This window comes from Anas platyrhynchos, chromosome 34 (genome assembly GCF_047663525.1).
Source record: "Anas platyrhynchos isolate ZD024472 breed Pekin duck chromosome 34, IASCAAS_PekinDuck_T2T, whole genome shotgun sequence".
Taxonomy (NCBI): domain Eukaryota; kingdom Metazoa; phylum Chordata; class Aves; order Anseriformes; family Anatidae; genus Anas; species Anas platyrhynchos.
Genome location: NC_092622.1, coordinates 1,221,173 through 1,241,547, shown reverse-complemented (window position 1 = coordinate 1,241,547; position 20,375 = coordinate 1,221,173). Strand labels below are relative to the sequence as shown.

Sequence of the window (20,375 nt, the reverse complement as noted above, 5' to 3'; positions counted from 1 at the left end):
CTTGGAGTTAGGTTGTTTGGAAATACAACATAAAGCCAGGTGGTAAACTTTGTCTTGGGATAAAAAAAATATATAAAACTTTGGATCTTTGTGAAAATAACTGGATTTTCTGGTTTTGTTCTTTTTTTTTTCTTTTTAACTACAGTGCTGTGTTCACATGGACCAACTTGCTTGTGGTTGTTGTGGAGCTGTGTGGCTGTGAACAAGAAGCCCTGGATTTAGTCCCTCTAGTTACAAATGTGGTCCTGGAAGAACATTATCTAATTGTGGGAGTGGTGGTGGTAGTTGATCCTGGAGTTATTCCTATCAATTCCAGAGGAGAGAAACAACGAATGCATCTCCGTGACAGTTTTCTAGCGGATCAGTTAGACCCCATATATGTAGCTTATAACATGTAACATGTATGGGGGAAGTGATGCTCAGAAACTTTGCAGGACCACCGAACGACAAAGGGTGGCTATAGAAATGAAGCTGGTGAAAATTACTAATACTTGATATAAAGTTTGAGATTGCTGCCATATTCCCTTCATCTCATCCTGTGGTATTAAGATCACATTAACTACCAGTGGACAAAAGGAAATGTGGTAGACAATGGAAAACATTTGTAACAGTTTACTGAAATATTAGCTTTATTAGAAAATGCAAAGTTGACAAGCGTGTGAACTGCAAAATTCCTAAGGCCTTTACTGTAGTGTTACTTTTTTCATCCGTTGTACATATTTGTATTTTTATCTAATACTGTTTTAGGATTCTCTAAGGGGAGGGTTTATTTAGTTAAGATAATAAACTATTACGAGGAGGGTCATCAGAGTTCAGCAATTCCCTACTATATAAAATGTACTTTGCATCTGTACTGTAGCTATTCATTCCATGGGATCACACAACTTATTTAAAATTGTGCCATGACCAAATCAATAACTTACGGAATCTAAGAGTTACTTATTCATATAGATATTTCTTGAATTAAAAAAAAAAAAAGCCTATATTTTAAATATGTAAATATTATTATACATAATTCACTTAGATAGAAAATTAACTTGGATAATGATGACAGCTGAAGGTAGACATTTTTAAGGACAAGTAACTTTTGTGGTCCTTAGCATAATTACATTTGGTTAGACAAATAATGTGAGATACACAAATCTTACACCAGTTTTCTTATTTTAGTACGTAGTCTTTTATTGCTGGCCAGAAGTGTGTCATAGCATGTAGAAATCTATGATTTGAAGGCACATCTCTATAAATGAGGCTGAAATATTTAAACAGTAACATGCAATCTGGCAGAAATCGCAGTGCTAAGTCCAAAATGCTTAACTGAAATGATGCAAAGTTACAGCCTCTGCCTCCACCCTCTGAAACCTCGTGTTTAAAGGAAAAAAAAAATCCTATAGGTCAACACACAGTTAAATTCACTGTTTGTGCAATTCAGTCATTATTCCATTCAATTCCCTGTAGGTATAGCAAGAAGCATTGTAGATAGACTTTACTGTAAAATGGGAGACAACAACCCAGAGTTCTTCAAAACATTCCCTAGAAACAATTAGGAATTTCTGGGTTTGGGGCTGAATGCAATTTTTCTTTTACAGGAGGAGGCACAAAAATGAAATGGAGTAATTCTGGTAAATGATTGTTAAATAACTTCATGAAAATGAATATTCCAAACTCCAAAATACTTGGTTTTCACATTAGTAACTGTAAAGAAGCAGAAGCCCTAGAGTAGTGGGAACAGGCTCTTGCTGTTAGTAAGGGATTGCACTCTGGGCTAATGGAGAGACAGTGTTTAAGTTTTGACTCATAATTACCTTTCTTTCTTGTAATCCTTATTAATCTTTTAAATTCCTATGGATGTTAAGAAAATATGACTTTGGAAGCAATGAGATACCAGATAGCGCAGCAGGGTTTTTTTTTTGAGTCAAATATGGTATACAGTGTAAATAAACTTGTTATTAAAATGCTCCACATTACCTCATTCAAAATTTGTAGGCAGTTTTTAAAAGGTTTGTAGTATGAACTCTGAAGATCCTGTGGCAGTTGTCAGAGCAGAACACAGTGTATCTGTAAGCAAATCCCAGTTTTGTACTTGAAAAACTCCTGATGCATTCTGTTAGCTCTGACTGAGGTCAGGAGTGTTAAAATTTAGATGGGAAGTTCTGAATATTTTTGAAAAATATGTGGTGGGGAAATAGATTTAGAAACTGCAAGTTGTTATGGCAAGTCTCAATTTGAGTTCTTTGCAAAGGCTTCACTTTACAGGTGCATATTTTTGAATGACTTCTTTTTCCTGATCTGCCACTGTGATTAAGACAACATCACAGGTGAAATTGTCGTGGTATTGTGCTGCAGCATAGATGTGACAGGTTTTCTGTTATTGGTGTCTAGTTTCTTATTATGTGTGTCCTAAACTACCTGCACATGAAGTTTTTTGTATATCTAGTTTTAACAAATTGGCCACAAAGTAAGGAAGGTGACAAGTGTAACTGTGATTAATACAGTTGGTACTGCAACTACTTATTTAGGGTGCAGAACGCACTGAAGTTGTTACTCGTTTTCAGCCACCAAAGTGGGAGAATCTCCTTGTTTTGTTATGCACCACTTTTTAATTTTTCTTGCACAGCAAAGTGACTTGCAGTACAGCCTTCACTTTGTTGTTGCACATTTCAGGAAAAAAAAAAAAAAAAGATGGCCTTGACTTTTTCTTACTGAAATTAAAGCTTTATCTAAATTTTTCAACAATTACCACATTTGTCCATCAAAAATGATTTTTTTTTTTTAATTCTAAGATTGTATTTTATTTTTAGTTACCATTTTTTCAGAAATAAGAAGTGGATATATTCATTTGATCAGACTTCCAGTATGTGGCAGACTGACTCTGAAATGGAATTTTTAAATGGCACACTTGATTTCCTCCCATTTTTTATACGGCTAGGTATCTGCTAGTTTCTTATGCTTAGCAAGTTTACTCATGCTGTTAATCTTTGCTTTGGTATATTACATTTCTCTGTTAGAGAACTAAATTTACAGTCCTGTCCTTAGAATGAGACAACATTCTATGTTTGATTGCCAGTAAGTGACATATAGAAGCTGGCCAGTTCTGATTTCATTGAATGCTTTCGTCTATGTTTGGCGCAGTGAAAAGCAGTGTATTGGAGAAGTAGTACTATGGAGCTGTGAATCTGGAAACCCTGATTTCTAACTCCAGCTCTGCTAATGACTTGCCACAAGGCCTTCAACAGGTCATTTCACTCCTTCAGTTTCTTCATCTGTAGATGAGGATATTATCTAATCCTTACAACATCCCTGTGAGGTAACTAACTGTACAGCACTAAGTGCTAAGTATTTTTCATTGCTAGCCTCTTTGAGGTCAGGGTCAGTTTGTTCTTCCAAACTGATAAATGATTATTTGGTTGTCTTGGAGGGCTGTCAAGAGATGTGACCATTTCACTTCAAAGTGCTTGCTTGGTGTCATTCCATATGAGAACAAAATGAAATATTAACTTCACAAAATTTTCAGGGCGACTGAAGGTTCTGATGTTGCATGTTCAGGTTCAGACTTGGGCTCTTCTCCATAACTGCTGAAACAAGTGTTGAGTCCCAAGAAGCAGATTCTCCATGCCCATTTGACTTGGCAGCTTATCTAGTTGCAGAGGACAAATTATTTCGTGTCGTTGTCCATCAGATTCCAAGCTAACAGCTGCAATGAAACTTAATCTAGGATTTTTTTTTTTTACCACTTGGAACTAAAATATTTTGTATGTCTTATTGTTTATGAATATTCCCTAAGCAAAGTATGTGGGTACAGGTAATTTCAAGTCCTGTTTTGTTAACATTTGCACTGCATTTCTGATTTAAATAAATGTAATTAAGATGTGTCGTACTAACTGTCTTTAAAAGGTTGTAAAAACGATAAATTTTAGCCCTAAATGCAATTTTCTTTAATTTCTGTCAACCTATTTACCATTGTCAAATTCAGACTACAGCATTATGTAATTATGTATAAAGTTTTTATTTATTTAAAATTAGATTAGATATACATTTTTAAATTTAACATCTGGCTGGACAGTGTTCCATTAACGCATTGATTGTGTTTCCTTTGTCTTGTGTTAATAAATATTGATGCCTGATTGTTTGCTTAGTTCTTTATCTGCTGCTTCCCTGAAGGATTTTGTAAAAAGCAAAACATTGGTTAGTATTTATCATGGTGAAAGGGAGAACCTGTAAGTATTTTTGCAAGTACATTTCATCAGATGTATATAGAAATGTATGAGACCTGAGCCCGTGAAGAGCTGAGCTCCCTGCACTTCACTTCCATGGCAGGACGTGGAGTTTTTTGTATCTGCAGTAGGAGGCTGTTACAGTTTTGAAATTGGCGTTATAACTGAGATCACTCTTTGAGGAGGAACTAGATGCAATTTTGAGCATGGCCTGCCTATATTTAATATTTTACTGTAGTATTAAATATTCCTTATTTAATTTCTGGTTAAGATTCAGGTTTGGTATGTATCAGTTTGAACTGGATTCAGTGAGAGATTTATAGTCTCTTAAACCTCTGCAAATCCCAACAAGATGTGAGGTTTGTATTGATCTGATGGGACAGACTTTGGTGGCATTTGAGTTTTAACGTTTGATGTCAAAAACTAACCGTGGAGTTTTTATGAAGACTTATTTTAAATACTCATAGATATTAAGATATAGTTTAGTACCAGAGAGGATGTAATCAAGATTATAATCTAACACCAGCTACTGCCTCTGTATATTAATGGCTATATGTTTTTGAGTAAGAATATACATAAACACATTATTTACTACAAATGATGAGTGGCAATTTTACCATGGTTTCTTCTGAGCACATTTCACTTTCATTAAATTTTATCTGTATTTTAAAATTACTTGATATTGGAAAAACCTCTTAATAAATAAATGGAAAGGGGGTGGGGGGGGATACTTTGAATTGTTATATTAATCAAGGAAGTTGAAAAAGCCAATAAATCTTGCCTTTTTGTAAATACACATAGATTTGAGTGACCACACTTCTTGGGTGTTTGAAGATTCCTTTTTCAATTGTCACAACTCCGGCTCAGGCACGTTCTGTGGTAACTTCATATACCATGGCTTGTTTTCTTTGGCCTGGTATTTTCTCTGGGATAAACTCCACAGTTGCATCAGGATGCACTGTACCAAAGCAACTTAGAATAATTGGGAAACTGGTGTTAAGTTTTGCTTGATGGCCTTCCCCTGCAACTCAGGAGAGGGGTAAGGACATCACTGCTCCCACAGCCGTGGTGACCTGAGCCTGGAAGCTGAATTCCCCAGGCTTTTCCATGGCCTCCACTGACTCGGTTCAGATGATCGGGTAAGACTTCCAGATGTTGCAGTCCTTGGCAACCCTGTCTGATAATGAGCTTATTTACAGCTGCCTTCATGTTCCAGTAAAGCTTTAATCAAAACCTTTTTTAAATATTTACAGCTTGTGCTAGAACAACTGTTATGAAATGTTAAAATCACGGGAAAGACTACTGGTGGTGATGACCGAGTTTACATTTCCTTTACAAAAATCGCTGTATTTCCCTACTGTGCTGCAAAAAGTGATCTTTGTGAGAAGAGTCTGTTCCCCAATGGGCTTCAGTGCTGCTTTTACAATTCTTGAGGAAAAAGTCACCGTAACCCACCCTGAGGGGGTACAGGAAGGGTATAGCCAAAACACTCCCTGCACCCTTTCTGCTTGACCTTTGTTTAGTGTAAAGCAATTAACGTGCCATGCCTGAAATTCCTGAATTCCTTTGCAGGAATAGTTTGTTTTTACAAAAAAAAAAAAAAATAAAATAAAATAGGAATTATAGGATTTGTGTTTCAGTTTCCATGCACTGTCTTTGTATGCTGTGCTTATTATGCTTGTGCACGCTTTATTTTGGATTTGTACACGAATTTCTGTGGCGAATAAACGAGGGGGGGAAGGAGCCTTTTCCTGAGGCGGGCCCTGACCAGGAAGCGCCGAGCCGCGGCCTGCTCGGACCTCCACCGCCTTCCCGCTCTTGGGCCGGCAGCGCCGCTCTACCTCCTCCTCTCTATGGTTCCCCGTGCTCGGGAAGGGGAGGCGGGCCCTAGAGCGGCCGCTCTAGCCCCCGCCTCCGGGGCTCTCCGCTGGGAGAACTCTATGGTGGGGATTTCTAGGCGGAGGCCTCCGCGGGGACTCTATGGTCGCAGCCCGCCCACCCGCCCCGTCCCGCGCGGCCCCGCCGCGGTTGCGATGCCGCCGGCGCCGCTTCCCTGAGGCGGAGACGGGCGCGGCGGCGGCGGCGGCGGCCGCTCCGGTTCTCCCCACGCTCGGCCACCACCGGCGGGGCCTGGCGGGCCTCTGAGGTAAGAACGGGCCCGCGGGAGGCCGCCCCCGGGCCTAGGCCAGGCCGCGCCGCTCCCCTCAGCGGGCCCGGCGGGCGCTGAGGGGGCGCCCGGGAGGGCTCGGCCGGGGGGAGCTCGGCCCCTGAGGGGGCGTCCGGGGGGGCTCGGGCCCTCCTCGGCTCTTCCTCGGCCCCTTCTCGCCCTGCTCGGCGCCTTCTCGGTCCCTGCTCGGCCCCTTCTCGCCCTGCTCCCCGCTCGCCCCCGTTCGGCTCCGTTTCGCCCTAAGAGCGGCGGTGGTCGCGGTTCCTCGGGGCTCGCTGAGAGAAATTTTGGTCGTTCTCTGGTCACCTCAAGATATATTTTTTTTCCAATTATTTTTATATTTTTATTTTTTTTATTATTTCTTCCCCTTTCGTTTGCACCTTGCTGAGCCCGCTCCTCCAGGCAGTGGTGTCGCGTTGGTCCTGGGTGAAAATCGTTTCGTAACCGCGTGTCGCTGCTGTTTGCCTCTCAGAAACGCGAGGATCCCGCACGCCAACATCACCTCTGCGGTTTCAGTCCGCGGGGTTTTATTCCTTCAGCTCCCTGTCAGTGCTCGCTCAGCTTCGTGTCGCTGTAGAAGGCAGGAGCAGGGAGGGTGAGTGGAAGAAAACACATATGGAAAGTACTCCGCAAGTTTCACGGAGTATTTTTCTGCATGTGGGTAGTCTGGGATCCAAAGCTCCAAGTGGGGACGTTGACTCAGGTCTCCTCGCTGGCTTTCTGGCATGGGATGCGCTGTCATTTGCTTCTGTCCTGGAAAAAATGGAGTTCTGTCAGGCTTCTGGATGAAAAAAACTTTCCCAGAGTGTCCCAGTTGCAGAATAAAGTAAAAAAAAAAAAAAAACATTGTAATTGTTGTGAGATACATTGAGATACATCAGTATTTGACTCTCGATACTTAGTATTTGAGAACAAATTTCTGTGTCCACTCTTCTTTGATCTCTGAATTTATAAAGTCTTTAAAAATACTCACCTTTTAAAATATTTAAATACTGAAATATAAAATGGGCCCCTCATCTGTTGGATTTAAAAGGGGCAAACCAGAATTTGGTTTCTTTCTTCAGAGATCTCGCACGAGAGCTCGTGTCTCTGCCTGAACGTACAGCTTGTGTCTTCCATTATTTTCTTCTTTGCCCCTAGACTGTGCTTTGAAGCCCAATCTGATTGTAGCCATGTAATGAGCATTTAACTAGAGACAATCGCCTCTCCAATAATTGTATTGTAAACAGACAAAACCCAAATAATAAGGGTAAGAAGTCAGTGTGCTTACAACCGGGACACTGAAACAGGGAGTGACTTAAAATCTTCTGAGGATAGTTACTGCACAGGCTGCGGCGTGTCTGTAAGTGGACCTTCCCTAACATTTTTGAGTATTTTTCATCAGAATTAGTGAAGGTTATAGATTTTTTTTTGTTTACGTATTTGTTCTTTTTTGGTGGATGCTCCTTGCAGCCACGTTTGGCATTTGTAGCGGTTCCTGAGTGGTGGCTCAACCTGCGGAGCGTGCTGCTAAGCGGGTGCATGAGAACTTAAAGGTGGCCACTATGAAACGTGACGTTCCCGTTCCTGTTTGAAGGGAAGATGTGTTTGGGGTGAAACTCACATTTAAGGTGCAGTGAGTTTGTTTGGCTGCACGAGTCAATTCTCTGAAGTTTAAAAGTCTTGAAACGAACGCGCTCTTCATAGTGCAGCTGTTGCAGAATGATTTTCCATTTAAATTAAAACACTTCAGAGATGCAGCTGTGCAGAGGTGGTGTGTTTGTTCTGAAAAACATCTGCTTTACCTGTCCTGTTGTAAAAAATGGCTGTCCTTCAGATCAGAGTGGTGTTTTCTGACTGATAACTCATCAGGTGTTTCTTTGAGTTCCCTCACAGTGGTGCTCCTCGTGGCAGAACTCTTCCTTCAGCCCAAAACCATGCAGCTACTTTCAGTGCGTGCTGTTGTTGGAAGTAGTTTTGGCTGTGGTGGAAAAAGGTGAAACCCTCATCTGTCTACCACCTTGGGTCCTTCACCTCTAAGCTGAGGACTTGCAGGCTGAGGTTTGTCACGGGACCTTTCTGAAGGCTGGTAGATGGTAATCTCTGTTTTAGGTGCTTACAGGTGGCTGTTCCAAAAGAAATGTCACGTTTTCTCCAGCAGGAGAGGTTGTTTTCATGGGCTAGGGGTGTGTACGACTTGCTGGGTGACAGCCATGCCAGGCCAAATAGCGTTTTGCTCCTTCTGGGTGCAAGGCACAATAATAACATTCCCCTTTTATGGTCCTTATTTTGCTCAAATAAGCGAGCTGGATGTATAAGACAACTGCTGGATGGATGTTGAGTGAAATTCTGCAGAGAGCAAGCAGAGGGGAAGTAAAGTTGAAAAAACGCCTTTATCATGGGAAATATTTGATCTTTTTTCCTGTAAGTAGGACTTCACACCTCGGAGAGAGACAGATCAGCAAAGAGCGTTGTGCTTTCACCCCGTTTTGTTTGTTTTGAGCGGTTTTAGATCTATCAGTTTCATTGTTTCTTGCAGGCAATTTTGCTGCTGTTGTGAGTCTGACGTGGGGCAAGAAGGCAGAGAAAAACAGTAAAAGGGAGGGGAAAGCAGAGAATGTGGTTTAGCACTACCGAAATGAATTGGGTATTGCTGTAGCACTGGAAATTTATTTTAATTTTTGCTGTTGACTGGATTTCAGTTTGACAGTGCCCTGTTTACTTGTAACATTTGATACATGCCCCATTTGCATAGGTATAAGGCAGAGGTTTTCCTTTATAAACCCCCAAACCCGCAGTAGCAGGTTTGGGGGTTTATAAAGGTGCCTCTGAACACATCCATGTGTTCAATTCTGTTTGTTCCTTATCGCTTCGAGATGTTTGAATTGCTCCGGATCTCCATTTTCTCTCTGTTAAAAAAAAAAAAAAAAAAAAAAAAAAAAAAAAAGCCCAAACAGCCTCCAAGGCCTTCCAGCGGGCGCTGCAGGCGGCTGAAAAGCGCGCGTCGGGGCCGCCCGGCTTCCTCCACGCCCCGCATCCTGCTCCTGCGGAGGCAGCTGGGATAATTCGGAGGAGCTGGAGCTTTCCGGGGGCTGGGAGCTCCCGTGGGTTCCCAAAACGCAGCCGTCCTTTTGCTGCCTCAGCTCAGACGGCGGCCGAGTGGCTTCACGTTGGCAGAAAGAAGCCCCCTGGGAAGCTGGCTCGGTGGCGGGTGGCTGTGCCGTGCAGGTCGCGTGGCACCGGGGGCTCCTCGCTTTTTTTTCTCCCCACAAAGCCCGGTTTTAGTACCGAATTGGAGGAGTTCTGCACGGGGACTCCTCAGATGAGTAAGGGTTGCAGGAAGAGGATCCTGGGCTTGGTGCGCGCTGACTTTTTACCCTCTAAGTATACGTCAAGCTGCAAGAGCTGTGGTTTATCTCAGTAGGGAAAAATCAATGAGTCACATTTCCACAGAAAGAAATGTAATTTCCAGTCTCATAGCAACTGTCCTTTCAACAGTTTTAAACCTTCTGTGACAAAATGTTTAACACTCACCGATCATCTTCTAATGCTCTAGGCTGGTCCACCCACTCACCCCACCTAAAAGCATGCATTTTTACATCACCAAATCCCCCAATATTGGGGGGGGGATTGCTGTCAAGTCGCCTTGAGCAGTTAAATATAAAATCCTAGAGAGGAGAGAGGTGTTAGCAGCTTTATTGTGAAGAGGTGAAGTTACTTCTGCAGGGTTTATAATTCAGATCCGTGTTCTTTACGCTTTGGTTTTGGATCCCCGATTTCTTTTTGTGTCCCCTCAGATGTTTCAGTACAGGTTCGGTGGCAGCTCAGGTGAAATACATAAAATAATTTCCCCTTATGGCAGGGAATTCGTTAATAAAAATGCTTCGTTTGGGTTTTTTGTTCTCTATCTCGCGATGTGGCTTGTTTCTGCTGAAACCCAGGAGATGCAGGAGATTTATCGACAGTAAACTCCGGTGCGGCGTAGCTCTGGGCCAGGGCCAGCAGTCGGCAAAGCCGCGGGCGCTGCCGGGCTCAGAGGACTCGTGTCCCCACGGGTCGCACCACTCTGAACCCAGAGGGCTGGGGAGGTGGCATGCTAACGAAGCTAATTAAAACTGTGCCAATAAGGCTCAAAGCAGGAGGCCCAGAGACTCGACGAAACATCCGTGGGAGCCGGGCACCTGTCTCCAGATCGCGTTTGTCCTGAAGTGAATTTAACTGGTTGCTTTTCTCGCAGCTGATTATGGAAGAGGTGCACAAGAGCAGCAGTAACAGCTCCGTGACGCCTTCACAAACAGCAGCCGTACAAGGTACAACACTACAGGCAGCTCAGCTCTCTCATATTGCTCAACAGGTAAAGCCTGGGCCAAATCTCAGCAAACATTTGAGGTAGTTAAGAGCCACGGTTTTGTGCACTCCGAGCTATGCTCATCCCTGAATTTTAGAAACACGCGGAGAAGAAAAAAAAAAAAACAAACAGAGGTTGAGGAAAAAAAGCAGTGTGTTGATGGATGGCACAGTTAATAAAATGGCGTGTATTCAAAATTGCAGAATTAATGCTAGTAAAATGCAAAAATGCAGCCCCCCCATTTCTCTTGGGTTGTGTGTCCCCTGACACCATCATCAGCCTGACCTAGAGGAGCTGCTCAGTAATGAATCGAGGGCCTGGTGTTCTTTTTTTTTTTTTTCCAGAAGAAGCATTTACAGCTCTTTTTGTAGCAATGGCAATTCTGGGTGCTCAGCACCATGGAAACACTTGGATTTTAGCCCAACCTGAATATATTTAATGTGATAAAGCCTATGAAGTTGGAAATTTGACATAGTTTCCAGGAGGTAACATCACTTTCAGAGCTTTTAACCTGAATTCCTCATGATTCAAATTTCTGTATCTGAAAGAGCATCTTTTTCTAGGTAAATGTGCTCCTGTAGCCACGCAGGAGTCCTACAAAACATTTTGCAGCTTGTCCACTGCTTACCCTATGGAGGTGCTTTAGATTTTGCTGCAAAATGTAGATAACGACATGAGGTAAAGACAGGCATCCTGTTGTCTGTTTACAGGCTGTTTATCTGATCTGGTTTTACATAAGGTTGCCACTGGAACTTAGTATTATGCGAGAAAAATAGAACTAAATAAAAAATTATCCGTGTGAGTTTTAATGATCCCTTCGTCTTTTCATGTATTCCAGAGTAATAAAGCTAGTGAAGAAATTTGTTGAGGAAACTGGTTATTTGCTTATGCATCTCCATGTGTAACTTTAATTGATTTTAAGTGCAAAGGCTTGTGCAAAATCCACATAAAAACACAAATCTGCTAGAATATAATTCTATTTTACATAATTTTATACAGGGGCTGCAGTACTAACTATTAAGCCTAAATTTCCACTACAACATTAATTTAAATTGATAGTTGCAAAACGTGAGAGAGTAAAATGTTAAAGAGATGTCATCACTTTTGCGTGGAAAAATCTGCTCTTTGTTCTTCTTCCTTGGCCAGAGCTTCTATACCTTGCCTCCTTTATTTTCTTTCTGCTCTGATATCTTTCCTACAGCCCGTATGCCTCGAACTTGCTAAGTAGATGGGTCAGCTTTTGCTGTCCTTAGCTCTTGTGATTTCTTCTCTTTGAAGTCGCTGAACAATAGCTTCATAATGGTTACTTAAAAAAAAATCCAGGAACACCAACTACGTACGTTAATCGTGCTGCTACCCTCTGAGTCCAAGACGCTCTTAAAATGGAATCTAAACTTAAAAAAGATAAACTGCCACAAGTGTGTGCCTTTATCAGTAAGCGTTGATGGAGTTATATGGAAGCAGTCACGCTCAGTTAGGCTCGGGGTTGCGGTTCTGAAGAAGTCTGCTCCGTTGTGGTTCATTTTGAGCTGCGTGTATTTAAGCTGCGGCACTGTAATCATTTGCACATAATGCTATATGCTTGATTTTCTCCCTAACCTCAGGCAAGTAAGTAACTGTTTCAGCCTTTTCATATGCAGATACGTATCTGAAAAATGTGCATCTTTAAAGGATAACTTCTGTGACTTAATTGGACTTAAAAGCAGCTTCTGCTAATGCATGTTCTCCACTAGTTTTCCTACATGTAGATACATGTTCTGAACGCTGTAGAACGTGTGCTTTTGTTCATGATCCTTTGATCTCTTGTAGATGTCTCTGAGAGGTCCTGCTCCTCTGACAGTCGTTCAGCTTCCTGGAGAGCAAGTCCAGGTCCAGGGAGTCATTCAGACAGCCCAGTCCTCTTCTGTAATCCACTCACCCCAGGTGCAAACAGTGCAGGTAACTACAGAATGCCTGTTAAACGACCAAGAATCCTGTTCTATGTGCATGAAAAGACTTGTAAAGGCTTGTCTGACTCAGCCAGGTCTGCCACAGCGCAGCCTTTCTGGCCCTCCTGCAAGAGGCAGTAAGCACTTCAGTGAAGGTGTTGTGGGGACACGTCATTCTTAATGAATATTTAGGCTAGAAATTATTTGTAGCACTAAAGTTGCCACTGGAGTTGAAATGAAACTTTATGACGCTGCCTCCCGTGATAAAAAACAAAACAACTCCCCCTGAGCTGGTGCTCCTAACAGGCTTGCACCCGGTGAGTTTTAACAACCAAACAGGAGAGCACAGAGTAACTCTGTGAAGGAAAGGGTTTGCCTGAGTGGTTGTGGATGGGCTGTTGGTTGTTCACCTCATGTATGCTGTGGCTCCATTTCTGTGGTACCTAAGCATTCTGCTTGTGTCTCTTACTCACTTGCCATATGATTTTTTCACAAGCCACTTCAGAGGGGTGCCTCAGGGAGTTTACAGGCGAGGCTGCTGCTACTTCATTCAGTTCTTGGCTGCAGAGAGCACTCTGGGCAGCATGACACTGAAGTTAGATTGTGAAATAACTGTCAAGTGACTGGAAGAACTGTGCTAAAACACATCAATTTGTCACCGATCCTTTGTATTGTGCTTATCTATTCATATGACATTAAATTAATAATAAAAAAGCAAACCTATAATGACTGCATTTTCAGCTGTCATTGTTCCTATCACATCAGATCAGGGAAAAGAAAACACACTTTGCTTTGCTGAAAACAGTTCAGCATCTACTTTACTAGGTTGTCTCGAGTCTCTTTCCTATCATGCTCTGGTTGCAGGGTCCCCACAGAATATATTCTCGCATTTTTCTTAGCAATTTGTGAACGTTGTGGCCTTGTTGCTCAGAGGGAGGAAAAAGTAATCCACGAGCAACTTTTTAAAACGTTGATGATAGGTTGTTCTTTTTGTCTCTGTAGCAGCAGTTAAATAAGAAATGCTTTTCCCAGAGCTGTGTGCATTCTTGTTGAGTTTCTGTTGCTGGCGCACAGATAAGTACAAATAAATGTTTCGTTAGTTTGTATTTAATGAGGAGTTTCAGGGAAAAAATGAACACCTGCCAACTGGATGAGAACACAGTGGAATAAGGAGAAAATTGTAGATAATACTTTGTGTATCTACTCCCTGATATGCTGCTGCCTTAAATATTATTTTCATTTGACTCCTATTCTGACCAATAAAATACATTGCTTGTCTGTCTACATAAAGCATTTGAAGCATTTTATATGTCTGTCTTCATACATAAATGGTGTTCCTGCTGCCATTACCACAGCCTCCTTAGACAAATTTAAACGGGGGAGTGGCTCACCTTTTCAGACCACATCAGCTCATAAGATTTTTATGAAAATACTAAAGGATTCAATTTTTGCTATAGTATATATTTTAGGAGAATCTCTGGAGTTTTCTTTTTATAGGGAGTTAATAGGTTTGCATCTTTTGGCTTCTGAAGTGAGTATGTTCTGTTTCATTATGACCTTACTGCTGTATTTGGGAATTGCTAGAAATATTAGATAAATGGAATTCTAGATTCAGTGCTTTTATTTTTTCCTGTATGCAATTAGCTGCATTTATGTTGTTTTCATGCTGCTTTAGCTCGCATGAAATTAGAACATGTAATCTGTTCTGGGTATTTTCCTGTAGTGTACAGGATAACCACATGGAAAGTGTTTTTTAGGTATCTTCTTTGTCTGAGAGTGAAGATTCTCAGGACTCATCAGATAGCATAGGCTCTTCACAGAAAGCTCGGGGTATCTTAGCACGTCGTCCATCTTACCGGTAAGTGCAGTATGTATATATTTTGTACTGTTATTTGAAACCAAAATAGCACCTTTTTTTGACAGCTTCACATAGTCCATCAAGCTCTAAGTTGTTCTCCTTCTCTTGAAACATGCATTGGATCTGTTAGCCATGTTAGCTATCATTTGCCCCAGGGAAGCTTCTACGTAACCAACTGGAGATCAACTTCAAGATGATGTGGTATAGGGAAAATTATTTGTCAGCAGCAGCTTTATTCAGTTATGTCATTTTGCTGAAATGAGGAGTACAGTCAAATACTACACTCTAGCATTTGAAGTAACACGTGTTAGACAGTCCATGAATTTACCTGATGCTATTACCAGTGACAGAACAAAAGGTCTAACTTTTAAACTTTTCCGAAGTAAGCTACTCCTTTCTGGTTTATTCTGGCTCTAGACAGAGCAAATGGGATTTAATTGGATATACAAAGCCTGTTCCTGAGAGAATCAGTAAAATCTCTTAATAGGCCAGTTATAATCCCTGGAAAATGTTTATGATGGAAACTCTGATGCAGGTTTTACTGAAATGAAATGATGCAGTGGCAGTACTAGAGAAACTTCAGTATGAAGTGTTTTTAGCACACATTTTTTCTGGAGATTGATGAAATCCACTGTAATTGGTTCAGATTTTCATTACAGGTTTACCAGTCCAAACATCTAAGACTTTTTAGAGGATAATGATTGGAAATCTGGAATTTGCACTAACTTGCACATACAAATATAAGTTATTATGAAACAGTAGCTGACTTGAACTGCTCTTAGCTGATAAAATGATTCAAATAGTTAAATAAAAACCTAGAGTTTATAAACTACAGAAGTGTAATTACAGAAAGAGTTAGACAGCAACCTCATACAGAATTTTGTTAATTCCTAAAACTGTTTTATATCAAAATGCTGGTGTTCATTTGTGTAGTACAAAATAGGGATAGTAGTTTTAAATTGTTACTGCTGTAATTCATAATTTTTGCTTACTACTGCAGCTGATAAACTCTTTTTTTTTTATTATTTTAATAGAAAAATTTTGAAAGATCTTTCTTCTGAAGATACACGGGATAGAAAAGGAGATGAGGAAAGTCCCGGTGTCTCTACTGTTACGTCTATGTCTGTTCCCACACCTATCTACCAGACGAGCACTGGACAGTACAGTAAGTTGTACAAAATATGGGGTCATATTGTTACTAAACTTGCCTCAAAATACAGACTTTTTGTTTGTTTGTTATATATTTGAGAGTAAGGTGAAACTCAAAAAGTTTGGTTATTTATCTTCTAAAGTTATTACTCTTACTGCATGTAACCAGACTGGTGTCTAAAGACTCCAGATTAACTTTGTGCTTCATTGTTTTAATTTTTGCATATTGAGACAAGACATAGAAAGGATGTTGTAACGAAACACATAGCAGTCTTCTAGTGTTAGATTTAGTCCGAATGTGAGGTCAGTAAAAATACCGTTTTATATACCCAAAGACTCTTCACAGGCTGCAGGTGAATGCCTGCTCCAGCACCTGGAGCACCTGCTCTTCCTCCTTGTTCTCTGACCTTGGTGTTTGTACTGCTGTTCCTCACTTCTTTTTTCCTTTTCCCCTTCTGCCTTTGCAAAGGCATTTTTGCCTTTTCTTAAATAAGATTCCCCAGAGGAGCCACCAGCTCTGCTGTTGGACTCAGCTGTGGCCAGCAGTTTGTCCATCATGGAGATGGCATGGGGCAGTCCCTGTAGCTCCCCCTCTACCAACACCTTGCCACTTACACCCCGTACGTTTAGTAAGGACAGCAACAAAGAAAAAAGCCTTTCAAAATTGGGAATATTTTTCAGCAGCAGGTTGAGATACAGATTTGCCAATTGAAAGAGATGTACACCCTACAGATTTACCTTTATCTGTATTTTTTGATTTACAACTACAAATATTTTCATGCATGTTCCTTTTTCTTTAAGTTGCCATTGCTGCAAATGGATTACAGCTGGCCAGCCCCGGTACAGATGGTGTGCAAGGTCTGCAGACGTTAACAATGACAAATGCTGGTGGTAGTCAGCCTGGGACAACAATACTGCAGTATGCACAAACATCAGATGGCCAACAGATACTTGTACCCAGCAACCAGGTGGTAGTGCAGAGTGAGTATGCCTTCTGGAAATGGTTAGAAATACTGATCTGTAACGCAAATGCATTTTTCTAATGCTGCTACATTTTGACGTCTCACAATGTTACCACAACAGCTGCATCAGGAGACATGCAGACGTACCAGATCCGCACCACACCAACAACCACGTCCCTTCCTCAGACTGTGGTTATGACATCTCCTGTCACTCTCACGTCACAGACAAGTAAGACGGACGATCCGCAGTTGAAACGAGAAATAAGGCTGATGAAGAACAGGTATGTAAGTGCACTTGGGCTGCTTTGACTTGTTGGCTTCATGTGCTGAAATACATCTTCAAAGGACAAACTATCAGTCTTGCAAGCTGGTGTTGCTGATTGTGCCATTGGTATGGTATGCTGCATCCAGTGACTAAAAACATCGGAAATTTTTGTTCAAAACATGCTGCATGTTCTGTCCTACACAATTTGGAGAACGCTATTTTCTCCACTGCAGAATGGTTACCATGCCTGCTACCAAATACTACTAAATTTCCTGCTCTCCGCCTAAATTTGTGTAGACTTCACTTTTTGTTCCTGCTTGCAGTGCCAATTCTCTCCTCTTGTATTGGTCAGTACCGTAACATTGTAAAACAGAGAAATCTCTGATATAAAATAAACAATTTTTTCTGTTGGTTTGTTCCAGAGAAGCTGCTCGAGAATGCCGTAGAAAGAAGAAAGAGTATGTTAAATGTCTGGAAAATCGAGTTGCGGTCCTGGAAAACCAGAACAAGACTCTAATTGAAGAGCTAAAAACTTTGAAAGATCTTTACTGTCATAAAAGTGTGTAAGAAAAGAAGGTAAAACTTTTGTGGACTGTAAATTTCAGAGGAGAATTTTTTTTTATACTGAATTTTTTAAACTAGATGAAAGGTCAAAAATGAAACTTTTCTACCTAGATTTCACAACTTAAAGACTATATAGATTTTATTTACAACAAGTTGGTGACAAAGTACAAAAAGGAAACAAGAAAACCTCACCAAAATTCCTGCTGGCACAACTGGAAACTTTATAAAGTCGAGATTGCATCTACAATAAAGGACATTCATGTTTTACCAGGCAGGTGATTAGAATTTCTTTGAAAACTTCTGCAAATACCTCTTGTAATGGGGGCAATATTTGGTAACAATTAAAATGTGGATGAAATGGAATCCTTGCCATAGTTAACATTATTAGTAACATTTATAACCAGTATATGTTTTGATTTCTTACTCTTTTTCAATCCTTACTTTTCCTTTCAGTTACTTGTATGTAAATATTTTTATTTTAACCTGTAAGTTGTTATTTACAGGTGCAGATGATAAAAAAGCTAATACTTTGCTAGAGGTATAAATTATGTTTACTCTTTTTCAGCTGACAGTTTAAAAGTTTTTTGTTTTGTTTTGTTTTTCCAATGTTTGCTGTGTTTATCAAATTTGGAAAGGATCTGCAGAAAGCAGTGAGAGGCCTAGTCCTGAAAATGTCTGAGGCACATTAAGTAAGGTGCTGACTTAAGAGAATTCAACACATCCAATTATTTTAAAGTACAGTTTTGTAGAATGAGTAATGGTGAACGAAAGTTTCTGGAGAATGATTTTACAGTAGTTCGTTCTTAGTTGCTGGGCATGATAAACATCTATAATTGAAAAATAAATTGTGTGCTGATTATATATACAATGAAACATGCACTGCTTATTCTGTCTGGAGATTCTACTGTGCTTTGGAACATTTAAACCAAATAGAAGAACGATAAAAGAAAAAAATTGAAGATATATACCAAAGGGTTTAATGGGGTTCTAATATGTGGTTTGTATGCTGAAAGTAGTGCAAAATTTCCAGACTAATTTTGTAAGGTAAGCGATATTTTGCAAAGTAATGGTATCTTTGTAAGAAAATACTCTATTGAAAACAGGTAGATGGTTGGTATATTTTGTAGCTAAATTGTGATCTTTACAAATTCTGAAATTGAGTTTATATACGTATTTTGACAGTTTATATATTTCATTTTAGTAAACAAATGAAATATTTTGTGAACCAGATTTTCAAGCATATATTTTTATGGATAGTACAAAGTCAAATGAGATCCTCTTTGGTGTAGGAGATATTTGAATTAATTTTGTATGTCTGTAGGCAACTTACAAAAAATGAATCTTAACAAGTATTGGGAAAAAAAGAGATCAGGGCTTCCCCCCACCCCGGTTGATGATATCTGCATATTAGATCTGATTGCTCAGAGATTCTAGTTTTTATCATTTTGATTTGTTTCAGGTGAAAGTTAAATGTTTGACATGATCGGGACTCTTTTGGGTGTGGAACCTCCATTTGTGGGGGTGTTCAAAAGCCCTCTGGGACATGGTCCTGGGCATCCGGCTCTAGGTGACCCTGCTTGAGCAGGGGGGGTTGGACCAGATGACCTCCAGAGGTCCCTTCCAACCTCAGCCATTCTGTGATCCTGTGATTCTGTGAAATAGAAAAATGTGTATGCAGTGCTTATTGCATGAATAATAAATACACTATTTCCATAGTTAGGATTGAATCCTGCTTCCAGTTATGTCAGCGGGAATTGCACTATGGACTATGCTATTAAAAAGGTGTTAGAGCTATGTGTGTGTGTTGTGCTAGCTCAGATCTGAATGAAATTAAAAGATGTACTCACTCCCTAGATGTGTACTGCTTATCATATGGTCAGTCAGTATTTTTTATTTTACTCATTTTTGAATTAATGGGCTTCTTAGCAAGCAGAGCTCTTTGCAAATGGTATGAGAAAGACTGCATTCCACAATCACGTTGTTAGTAGGCTATATTTTTTTTTCCTAAAGTTTATAAATATAACATTGTTACGGACATCATCCACAATACGTTTCCTTTAGGCCAAACTGGAGAATATATTTGTGTTCTCAATCACGTCAAAAAACAAAAAAATGCTTTTGTTTCACATCAAAAATAACGAGCAAGGTTGAGAAAGTCCTTCCATTAGTAAACTGCTCTGAAAGAGGTGCTCGGTGCCTCCTCCTCTCTGTCAGTGGAATTTCAGGAAAAATGAACACCATGGGATGTGCTTAGCACCTCAGAAAATTGGACTTTTTTGCTGTCTGCCATCAGGTGTGTGTACGCTATTTGGCATATGTTTAAGAGGGTTTGACCTACAGTACTGAAACTAATTTGATAACTCCTCTGTATGGTATTTTGATCCTCACTGTGTGCTGTTGTTCCTTTACCTTCTTTTGTAATACAGAATAATAATAAAAAAAGCTATCAAGTGTTAAGACTGTATAAAATATGGTGGCCAATTCTTTCTGTATTCAGCAAGTGAAACAACTATGTAGTGCTGCCAGACATAACGTTAGTAAATTTTTATCCTCTTAAAATAGTGTTTGGGAAGAGCAGCTTATTTTTCATCATGGAAATATTAAACAGTAACATGGGTTTGCTCTTTAAGTCATCACTTATCATGAAGTGCTTATTTTGGACTTAATTCAAAATCTAGATGGTAAGAGAATAAAATCTATATCCTGAGAGTAAGAGGTGTAGTACCAAGTACTGTTCTGCTGATTATTTCCAAACGAAAGTACATGCTTTATATGAATTGTAAATATTTGTCAAAACAATTAGATGGTTGCAGATTTTGACCTTGGTAAATAAAGTCGCCAAAATCTAATGCTGATGTTCCTTATTTATTGATCAATTTATTTTTAATTAACATACAACTGCAGTAGTTCTGACCAAATCCCTATGTTGTGTAGTACCAGCTCT

At 40.3% G+C, this 20,375-nt stretch overlaps 2 protein-coding genes across 6 annotated transcripts in view; both read left to right on the top strand.

Annotated features, from left to right (window-relative positions):
• DIP2B (disco interacting protein 2 homolog B) overlaps positions 1–4,121 on the top strand; it is a 68,064-nt gene extending 63,943 nt beyond the window's left edge. For all 4 annotated transcript variants that reach the window (XM_038172614.2, XM_038172612.2, XM_038172611.2 and 1 more), the window contains one exon: positions 146–4,121. In XM_038172614.2, the coding sequence (XP_038028542.1) occupies positions 146–398 (253 nt within the window). In that variant the 3' untranslated portion in view covers positions 399–4,121. The remainder of the gene's footprint in view (positions 1–145) is intronic.
• Positions 4,122–6,183: 2,062 nt separating this feature from the next.
• Positions 6,184–20,280, top strand: ATF1 (activating transcription factor 1). 2 transcript variants are annotated; one of them, XM_027445718.3, is made up of 8 exons: positions 6,184–6,357; positions 10,595–10,711; positions 12,515–12,643; positions 14,391–14,491; positions 15,526–15,656; positions 16,442–16,621; positions 16,724–16,883; positions 17,290–20,280. In XM_027445718.3, the coding sequence occupies exons 2-8, from the start codon at positions 10,601–10,603 to the stop codon at positions 17,432–17,434; spliced, it is 957 nt and encodes a 318-aa protein (XP_027301519.1). In that variant the 5' UTR covers positions 6,184–6,357; positions 10,595–10,600; the 3' UTR covers positions 17,435–20,280. The 2 variants fall into 2 exon arrangements, with proteins under 2 accessions (XP_027301519.1, XP_071887953.1); XM_072031852.1 differs by having other exon boundaries at positions 6,185–6,357; positions 10,595–10,667.
• The last annotated feature ends 95 nt before the right edge of the window (positions 20,281–20,375 follow it).

Coding starts and splice junctions, on each gene's coding strand:
- ATF1 (XM_027445718.3), top strand. CDS start 10,601: ATGGAAGAGGTGCACAAGAGCAGCAGTAACAGCTCCGTGACGCCTTCA. Junction 10,712..12,514: donor TCTCTCATATTGCTCAACAG/GTAAAGCCTGGG, acceptor GATCTCTTGTAG/ATGTCTCTGAGAGGTCCTGC. Junction 14,492..15,525: donor GCACGTCGTCCATCTTACCG/GTAAGTGCAGTA, acceptor TTATTTTAATAG/AAAAATTTTGAAAGATCTTT.